Source organism: Bidens hawaiensis, unplaced genomic scaffold, assembly GCF_021521415.1.
Source record: "Bidens hawaiensis isolate Kalapana, Puna unplaced genomic scaffold, B.hawaiensis_p1.1 tig00049779_1, whole genome shotgun sequence".
Lineage (NCBI taxonomy): Eukaryota > Viridiplantae > Streptophyta > Magnoliopsida > Asterales > Asteraceae > Bidens > Bidens hawaiensis.
The window spans coordinates 71,888-82,630 of NW_027498906.1; the positions used below are offsets into that span (position 1 = coordinate 71,888).

General features: G+C 34.0%; 1 protein-coding gene across 1 annotated transcript; it reads right to left on the minus strand.

Moving 5' to 3' along the window:
- Positions 1-5,638: 5,638 nt before the first annotated feature.
- Positions 5,639-9,910, minus strand: LOC143598189 (uncharacterized). Its single transcript, XM_077076475.1, has 5 exons — positions 9,761-9,910; positions 7,924-8,520; positions 7,073-7,270; positions 6,909-7,000; positions 5,639-6,311 (listed from the first exon to the last, which is right to left on the minus strand). Exons 1-5 carry the CDS (start codon positions 9,908-9,910, stop codon positions 5,642-5,644), a joined length of 1,707 nt encoding a protein of 568 aa, XP_076932590.1. The 3' UTR covers positions 5,639-5,641.
- Between the last annotated feature and the right edge of the window lie 833 nt (positions 9,911-10,743).

Below are 10,743 nucleotides of genomic sequence, written 5' to 3' on the forward strand. Positions count from 1 at the left end.
TTTTGCCTAATATGTTTCACGAACCTCGCCGAACCCTCCAGGAAAGCAACCGGATCTCGCGGCTGATTGAGATTTATATGCATTGCATTTCTTTAGGCTCGCAAGCCTTAGTGGCAAAGGTTCAGAGAACAAGTGTGTCACCCTTCTAATTACTACATATCCTCCACACGAATCATCCTCAAGGATAGGGGAAAATAAAATCATGGGAATTCTTAAGGAATTTCCCATATATAAAATAACATCTAAAATTTTGAAAATGAATTTTGAAAGTGAGACATAGCCTCGGAGTTGTGTGTGTGTGTACATCAATTATATAATAATAATAATAATAATAATAATAATAATAATAATAATAATAATAATAATTAAACAAGCTACGAGCAATCAAATATAAACAATTACAGCAACCACAAAAGCCGTTTTGATACCAATCTGTCACACCCCAACCTATACCGGAATATATCGGGGCGTAACTGATTGCACAGTAGCTCACAAGACACTATTAATAATAATGACCATAACTGATTATTTAATTTCATATAATCAAAATACATCACAAGTTCTATTACAAAGATTATCCAAATAAATTGTTTGTTTGTTCAACAACCTAAAATTCAACTAAATGTCTTCTCGAACTTATAATTCTTCAACTAGCAAACCTGTAACATGCGTAAAAATAAAGTTTGATCAACATAAAGTTGAGTGAGCAATACACAAGTTTGTTGTATTATTATATTGTAAAACAAACAATTCGTATGTGTATATAAAAAATCGCAACAATGATGATATAAAACAATTACCAAAAATAGATGTGGATCCATTTGATCTAGCACAAAGCCAGCCTACCAGGGTAAGGTATACATACTCGATGAGGATGAGTTGGCCCAACCACCAAACAATAAATATAAACACATAACCATATAGCATATCATCGATGAGCAATAAATCCATAAACACATAATATCGAATTGTGGTTGATGAGGTATAGATGTAAATAAATAAACTTTTAATAAATATGATACACATATTACCACCAAAAAGTAAAAGATGAAAAAGAGGGGTCTGAATTAGTCACCTTAAATTTGGTGAGTTGAAAGATTAAAATCTTGTTAAGTTTGGGTGAATCCTAATGAGTAATCCCAAAATACAAGTAATTAAATAGAGCTTCTTTAGCATGTGTTTGATAAATAAATGTCAAAGAAAAAGATGTGTATTAAAATAAAATAACTAGAGTTTGAAAAAGAATCAAGGAAAACGAAATCAGTTTTGGACAGATTTCTGTCATCGATTGCATAAACTTTTAAAAATATCAATAAATTCTCAAAAATTATAAAAATCTCCGGCCTACTAAATTAGCATGTAAGGAATAAATTTTCTTTAGAAAGTTTGCCCAGATTCAGACCCGAGATAGGCTAAAATAGCCGATCTTCACAAAGGGTATAGATATGTGCACTAATTTTGAAATAACGATTGTGATGCCATACGAAATAATAAAAATATAAATAAATAGTCATTAGAACCGTAACTCAATAAAGTTAATGATAGGCTTTGGCCTTGCATCATTCTAGTTTATTATTACCGAGATATGGATAAATCTTTGAAGACCATTCTTGTTGTCAAATCTGAAACATTGGAAATAAGAACGTTGTTGATGTTTTGGAATTGATTTTGATGAAGAAAAATTATATACCACTTGTGATATGATGAATACAATATGTTTGATCATGTATCATCAAAATCTTTATGGCTCTTAAATCAAAATAAATTAAACAAAATAAAAACTTCAAGGAAAATATGAAGAACATTAATTAAAACATAATTGGAGGAATGATTTAGAGAGAAGTAGAGATTAATGAGAAAGGAAATAATATGAAAAAGAAGGGATATTTATAGTTGAGTTAGGATTAAAAACCTAACTTAATGAGAAAGTTTAAAAGAAATCTTGAATAAAAAGTTTGAACAAAAAGAAAATAATAATCAAAATAATGAAATAATAACAATGAAAGATAAATATCAAAAATAAAATAAAAAAAGCATTCATGGGCATGCCGTCCATGATGTTTTATTATTTTATTATCTATTTTTTTATAATAATATAGTTATATAAATAAAATTTAACTTTGATAAATTTCAGAATGTACCATATAGTTACATAAATGAAATAAATTAATCTTTCATGAACTACATAATAATATAGTAAAGAATTTTAGTAAAAATGGTATAAAATAACTTTGGCTTTTAAACGGGTCGGGTTTTCGGGTTCAAAATTTAACGAATGTTACTCCCAACTTGTAAGTGAAGCCAGGTTAATAATATGGGATAAGGCACCAATGATTCATAAACATGTATTTGAAACACTAGATAAGACTTTGAAAGACATACTGAATTGTAATACATTGCCGTTTGATGGTAAAGTAATTGTTTTTAGAGGTTCAGGCAAATTTTACCACTTGTTCAAGACGGAAGTAGACAAGACATAGTTAATTATTATATATATTAAACTAGCTTTTGAACCCGTGTATTACACGGGATTTATCAAACGATAAAAATAAAAAAGGTTTTTTATTTCGATTGTGATTCTCAAAATAGTTATGAATTAATTTAATGTAGACTTAAAGGAAAAACAAATGCGTTAACGAAAATTACTAAAATAGCATGGTTTTGGAAATGTCGGGTGTGGATTTGCAAGAAATTTAAAAAATGTGTTAAAGTTGCGTAGTTGGTTAAACTTCAGGTATGAAAATGACAATGTGTTATAAAATCCACACTATGTTATAACCCCCTTGACAAAATGATTTTGACCCATGATCCATGGATAGCTAGAATGAATGAGATGAGAGATTAAAAATTAGGACAATGTAGGTGTAGGGGTATGGTACTAAAACCCGGTTCTACGACCCTAAATCTATTATGTTTGGCTTATTTCATTACATGGACTAATACGATGTTATTGGGCCGATGGGGTTTTGTGGAGGTAACCCTAACTGGGCTAGGCCCATTAGGGTACCATGATGGTGGCCATGAGACTCTATATAAGGAGGTCTCCACCTCCTTATCAGGGGTCATGCTCAGTAAGAGCCACCACCACTTTTTGTGTCTGTGAATAAGAAATCCTCAGGATATCTTAGCAGTCGCCTCCACACCCCCAAAAAGGGCCATCGCAGGTCTCACAGTTGCAGGCCTCAGGCGCAGCCGAGGAAGAAGAAGATCAAGACGTGGTTCGTTCATCTCGAAAATCCGTGGAAGCATTGTCATGGATCAGGTTAGATTCGTTTCGTGTTTCGACAACCAGTGTCACAGCAAAAATTCCCCTTTCTACCAGGTAGGTAATATTTCAGAATATGCTTCTCTCAACATTAATTTTAAACAAATTACTCCATGTCGGATATTGCTACATAGTTCATATACACCGGTCATTAATAGCCATTTTATTAAGGACAGAATTATAAATTTTGTCCTTTATACATACCCAATTTATGGATCAAGTCCTTTAAAAAGTTTGCTTTCACTTTGTGTCCTTTATATGATAAAGTATCTCGTTTTTTGTCCTTTTAACTATCGAGCGTTAAAATTTTCTGTTAACTCATCTCATATGCAGTGTACATGAGGGCATTTTAGTCTCTTTGTTTTTGCTATGTTATGATTAAAAATAAATACTAGTAATATAACTAAAGAATACTTATTTATAATAAATATATTTAATTACTTCATATACACACTCTCTCTCTCTCTCTATATATATATATATACACATATATATCTCACATCTTACACCACCACCGCCACTGTCTACCGCCACCACTATCGCCCCCTTCTCTAGGAACCCTAAAAGTCATAGCACAAATCATCTATACCAATCTTAAAGCAATTGATTTGGTGAAAATTAGGGCTTTTGAAGGTGACTAACAAATTAACGGCTTCAAGTGAGTAATTTTGTGAAATTAGCGTTTTTGGAATTGGAATGCTTGTGGTGTTCTCCAATCTGATGTACGAGGTTCGTGTGACGCATTTACCGGCTATGTTGTAGATCTAGGGTGTGTGAATCGAATCGTCCCATCGTCTTCCTCGCCGGAGAAGACGACCGGAGATGGTGCCGGATTTACAGAAGGGTATACTAATCGATATGCAAAATGGTGGAGTTCGACATGGTGTGTGTTGAAAGAGATTGGGTGACGATGGTGTGAATGGCGGTTATACCGGTGGTTTGACGGTGGTAGTGATATACTGGTGGTGGTTGGCACGGTTCTTTTGGAATTTGGGGTAGGGATTTGGAGAAGATAAGGTGAAGATGGGTTTAGTAGATGGGCTCATATGTTTATTAATTCTATTTTATTAGTTTTTTTATATTTATATTTAAGGTAAAATGACCTTTTTACCCATCACATGTTATGCACATGTATCACTTAACTGGGTTTTTGGATATCCGTTAGTTAAAAGGACTAAGAGCGAGACAATTTGTCATTTAAAGGACAACGAGTGAAAATAAACATTTTAAAGGATCCAATCCATAAATTGATTATGTTTAAAGGACAAAATTTGTAATTCTATCTTTTATTAAGTGTATGTATAATCTATCTGTTTGTGTTTATAGTATTTGCATGATATGAATGTATTTTTATGTCTATTCCTATGTGTTCTAATGTTGAAAAATAAGAAATAGCATGTCAAAACGGTCTTAGTTAGCCACATAGCCAATATCTTTTCTTTTTATTTTTCCGTTTGGCCGGTTTGAATTTTTTAAAGTTCGAATATGTCTTTGTATATATGTGAGTGTTTATATATGCATGCATGTGTGCATTTGTCTGTATGTGTGTATATGTTTGTGGGCATATATATACAAATTTTAATTATGTGTGTTGGTCGTCAGGGTTCTATGTCAAAATAAGTCGCTTAAATGGTCATTCTGACTCGGGTCATAACAAGTTTTGCCAAAATTGAATATGGGTCAAAACGGCTCGTTTTAAAAGTGGTCAATTTAGTTAGGGTGTTGCTTTTTCAATTAAGCAAAAACAGTTTTTTAGTCTATCATGACTTTTCAAAAGAATAACACTTGAGAGTCCTTTTCTGAGATAAATTTATAGTCAAATTGGGTTATCATACCATAATTTAGATCTTTCCATTTCAAACTAGGATGTATGCCTCATGAGAAGACAATGGCATCAACTTCTTTTGTTAGAAGTATATAATTGTGAATAATGTGGACGAGGTAAGCTTGATTTGTTTTCTTCTTTTAGAGCACTTATTTACAACCATATGCCTGATTTTTTTTTTATTTCATCCAGGCAACATATGTGTGTGATTGCATTCTTAGCAGTAAACTTGATGTATATAGTCCAAGCAAAGAAGATTTTCTAGAAATGGTGTCTTTTATTTAATCGGTTCAATATGGACATCATTTCTCATTTGCACACCAAGGTGCCTCACATACTAGTGTAAAGTTGTATTCATTCTCAAGAGGTTAGTGGCTCAAGTCTCATCATATATTATTCCAATTTAATTTATAGTATAGTAGAGGCCCGTTCAAAATAACCATCATTAATTTTCATTACAAGAAAAGAAAAGGATGGCATTACCATACCTTACAAAGCATCATAAACAAATCATATTAACCTCAAAAGTAAAACAAGTGAATCCAACATCATCAACTTGAGTTGTCATATGTAGTACCAACATGTTGAATAACAAACCTGTAGATCTTTCCCTTCAACCAGTCAACCGCTTTAGTCAACGCCTCGTCCTGCTTCGACACCATCTGATCCAGCCAGTCGTTAACTCGTTTAAGTTGCGACAAAATCACCTTAATGGGACCCACTTCAGAGCTATTATTAACACTATTCTTCCCAAAAACCTGAAAACCAGCATCTAATGATTCCTCAACAAACTTCAAAAACCATGTTTGCATCTCCTTTTGCAAAACCATGCCTAACTCAACACTCTCATTAATCCCATTGCCTTTAATCCATGATCCACTAAATGAAGACTTGCAATTTGAATTCATTAAATGGCTTCTAATGGTTTCGGGTAAAGATTGTTTCTGTAAATGGATATTATGGCTTTTAATGGTTTCGGGTTGAGATGGTGACTCGAATCCTTGTTTTGATAAAAGGGAAACGACTTCAAGGTCGGTGGCTAGCGCGGCTTCAACCCAAAGGGCTATTGACTTTGTATGGTCTTGAACCATGGTGCGGTTGGTTGCAATTGATTCGGCTGTTGTACTTGCTTTTACAGCTTCATTATATACAGACATGAAACTATCGATTGTTGGTAAAGGGTTTATGGCTTTTGACATTGAGCAAAGATTTGAGAACATGCTGCAAATGGGATATAATGGTTTATCGCAATAATCATACAAAACTATATGAAATGTTTAAAATGGACCTGTACACATATCGAGCCTTCAATGAAGTGTTAGGCGGGAAGTTTGTTTATGTAATTAACAGGCATACATGATAATATTTTTTGTCTATTATTTATCCAAATAAACATGAGCACATGGACTCGTTCATTCATTTATGTCTGTTCATTTAAATTCGTTTAAGCTCATTCATTTACGTTTTGCTTAAGTTCGGGTGTTTACATTTAATCTGGTTTTAATAACTTTTTAGACCCCACACATTGTTACTCGCATTCAACTTTAATTGGTTTTAGGTCAGTTATGTCCGTTCATCTCTGTTCAGTTATGTTCATTCGTGAACAGTTCGTTTATACTGTTAAAGAACGAAGATAAATGAGCAACAACACATTCATTTTCTTGATGAACGAACGCAAACAATAAAACCTCATTCATTTACTTGTTCGTGTTCGGTCGTTTGTTCAGTTAAAACTAGCCAAACAAACAGAAACATGCTCTGTTCGTGTTCATTTGGATTGTTGCAGGCCTAGTTAAAAGACTCTTGAGTGACGGTTACCTTAAACTTCTGAGAAGAGCTTCTGTAACAAGTGACTCTTGCAAAGCTTCAGCTGCAGCTATTGAAGCAAGATTTCTCCTTTGCATAGCATCCTTACAATACAGAAAAACATTTATTATCATACTTTAAAATATAAGAGCATATACGTTTATAACCTTTTATACCTGTCCAAGTTTTGCTATGTTTAATGAGACTGCGTCAAGAGGCTCACTACCATCAGTCCATTTCTTTTCATGAAGTGTAATTCCCAAAGCAGTCTTATCCACCATTGCGGGAGTCTCACATAAGCTAGCTTTGACTTTTTCAATGGTTGGAAAATCATCTTGACTGTGTGCATCGCTTAATCGTCTAGAAAGAGCAGCCTGCAAAATAAAAATGGCGCATCCTATATTAGAAGACAAAAGGTTCACTGAGCGTTCGGTGAACCGTTTGGCGAGAAGTTCTTTTATTTAATAAACGAACAAATATGAACAAGAATTTTGTTCATTAACAAATGAACATGAACACATGTCTCGTGAATGTTCATTATTTCATTTGCGTTCGTCCTTTGACATTCGTTTATATTTGTGTAAGTTTATCAGTTTACATGCGTTAATGTATTCATTTAAAAGTTTTTGGCCCATCATAACTTGGTCTAGTTTTAATAACTTTTTAGGCTCAACTCGTTGTCTTTCACATTACTTTTATTCTTTGAACTAGTTTATTCAGATACATTCGTTCAGCTATGTTCGTCCGTTTACGTTCTTGAACAGTTCGTTTATACGGTTGACGAGCGAACACGAACAGGTTCATTTTGTTAACGAACAGGAACACAAAAACCCCATTCGTTTAATTGTCCGTGTCTGATTGATTGATAGGTTGATGTTAAATGAGAACACACAAACATGCGCCATTTGTGTCCATTCCATTCGCTTTCAACTTACAAGCTAAGAATATATAACCAAACTGGTTTATGAATTTGATATATAGATATTAGGTTATTAGTATTGCATAATTAGAGTTCCTTTGTATTTACCTGAGTTTTCAAAATAGCTTGCAAATCCACCTTACTTTTACTAACACTTTTCTCTTTTGTTTCTGAAGCTCCGGGTGTTTCGTCCCAGTTTTTCCTACTTGACTTTGAAGATGACCCCGTTGACTTAGTAGATGATCCGGTTGACTTTATGGAAGACCCAATCTCAGAACCAGAAGTTGTCATCTTTTTCTTGTTACTCGAATCCGTCCCTTGAGAAACCTTAACTCCACCAGACAACCGCCGTGCTGGCGACATCGACATTTTTCTTGAACACGGCGATGCTTTTCTTGCATTAGGTGAAGGTTGTCTGTATCTTGAAGGTACAATAATGGCGGGCTCTTTTGCAGCCTTTCGGTTCTCTTCTTTGGCTGCAACTAAGCTAGGAACTACACACTTTGAGGGTACTGGGGACGATGATCGTTTTGCTTTGCCAGCTGGCGATGGGTCCCGCTCAACTGTGGTCTTTTTGCCTGCTGATGTTGGTCTTTGTTGCTTCATGCTTGGGCTTGAAAACCTTTGAGGCTTTTCACAAGTCTTTGTTGGTTCATTAATGTTATTTGTATTCTCTCCTGGTGCAAGTGCTTGTCTGGTTCTACCCTGTTTAACAACAAATAACACTAGTATTAAGTATGTTATGTGGTTACCTGTGGAAAATCAAACTGCTCAGTCAAACACTTGGTTCAATGATTTAAAGTTTAAACAAATATAGACCAAAACTTCTTTTTATGTTACTTGTATAATTTAAAAAATGTGTCGAGTTTCATGGAATATTAAATGACATACGTGTAAAATCTAACAAATGTTGCATTTGATTATGGAAACTAGCAGTTTTTAGGGAATCAATTTTCTCAAGTTAGGGCTTTTGATAGTGAATTCCAACACCTCAACTTAAATTAGATAAAATTAAAAAAAAAAAACCTTATTTCATCTTAATGTTGGTGAATATGTGTGACCTTGCAAGAGCTCACGCGACTAGCTGTTATTTCCACTTGATATTGGCGAATAAGGTTAATGCCCTTTGATATTGGCGAATAAATGCCTAAAGCATTTGATAAAAAAAAACAGCTTTAATTCATATACATTGTACAAATGATTCACCTGCCAAATCAAATGCTTCAAAAAATCTAAAAATCTATGGTTTCACCTAACCAAGCATTTACCCAACATTGAGTCTCTGTCACGTGAAACAACTTATTGTGAAAAGATGGCAATTTTTCCCCATAAAGAGATAAGAACGGTTTAAGCTTCTCACATCTAATAATTAGTTTTGCGTTGTATTTTGTTTAAACCATCCTGATCTGCTTGGTTTGAAAATAGCATGTTTGATGGGAAAAAAACCATCTTTTCACAGTTTCACGTAATAGAGAATCAATGCTGGGTGAATGCTTAGTCGCTGAAATCATGGATTTTTAGATGTCTTTGAGGCACCTGATCTGGCAGGTGAATCATTTCTACAATGCATTTGAATTAAAAGCTGTTGTTTATCAAATGCTTCAGGCATGTATTCGCCAATATTAATTACAGAGAGATAATAGGCAATATAGGCTAAGCTTTATTCGCCAATATCAAAGGACACTAACCTTATTCACTAATATCAAGTCAGGTGAGCTCTTGCAAGGTCACACATATTCACCAACAAATAAGGCTTTTTATCTGACACCCCTCTTACATTCTCGGGTAGTGAACGCCTACAAACAAATACTTATTCACTGATAAACTACTACCCTATTTGTAATTGAAGAAAAATGCCAGCCTCCTAAGTGATTAAATGCCCCCCTTGTTTTAAAAAACATACTTACACTTGAACACATAACTGAAATTAACCGAAACCCCTAACCTCAGTTTTAATCTCCTTGGGCTGATGGACAGCTGCGTGTAACTTGTTAGTAGAGAAACACACCTGGAGGAGAGGGGAGCGGTGGTCGCCAGTGACGCGTGTGTTGGTATTCATTGTTTGGAGGAGGATTCCGGGTGTAAGAGACGCCATTGAAATGGAGTTTTAAGAGGATTCCGGGTGTAAGAGACGCCATTGAAATGGGATTTGAGGTTTTGTGTTGTGGATGAACTTGATATTGGTGGGGAGGAATAAACCAACCGTTGCGAAGAAAGAAGATCTGAATTTGAAATCGGGCGGTGTCACGGATATTTCAAAATTGAAATTTGGGGTGTGGGGTCAATTGGCCAAAGACGAGTATTCTCAACTCATCCTAAGGGCGTATTCTTTTAATAGAATTCGTGGTAATTCAAAGAAATTGAAATTAAAATTTCATATTTGATTCGTTAGAATTGGAATCTTAATTCCATGTTGTGTGTTCGGTTGTTAAGAAATCGGAATTAAAATTCAATTCCTTAAAATAAAGGGATTCTAAATCCTTCCAAGTATGGAGGATTTCAAGTGGCTTCGTTGGAATTTTTTCTCGAGTTTTTTTTTAACTAGGACAACGAATAAAACATTTTGATTTTTTTACTTTTTTTTGTTTTCGATTTATATTTTGAGATATGAATTTTTTATTATTATTTTTGAATATTTTTAAGGGGTTTTTTATCTTAACGCAAAATATAAATAAAAACAAAAAATCTAAATAAACTAAAATGTTTCTACCGTTATCCTCGTTAAAAAAAAGAAAAAAAAAGAAAGAAACACTGATTCCAATTCATTTGTCAAACGAACACAACAAGAATGGAATTCGATTTCAATTCCTTCAAATTCTAATTCCTGTTAAAATGTTCAGATTCCAAATCCTAAGCAGATTCCAATTCCAATTCCATTACATTCTGTGAAACGAACGCGCTCTAAAATTATGTGAGTGAATTTAGCAA

What these genes read in the sequence shown, in the direction of transcription:
- LOC143598189 (XM_077076475.1), bottom strand. Translation starts at nt 9,910, where the DNA reads ATGGCGTCTCTTACACCCGGAATCCTCCTCCAAACAATGAATACCAAC. An exon ending in AAGCTATTTTGAAAACTCAG is followed by an intron (nt 7,271 to 7,923) that starts GTAAATACAAAG and finishes TTTATTTTGCAG; the next exon opens with GCTGCTCTTTCTAGACGATT. An exon ending in GCTCTTCTCAGAAGTTTAAG is followed by an intron (nt 6,312 to 6,908) that starts GTAACCGTCACT and finishes TCCCATTTGCAG; the next exon opens with CATGTTCTCAAATCTTTGCT.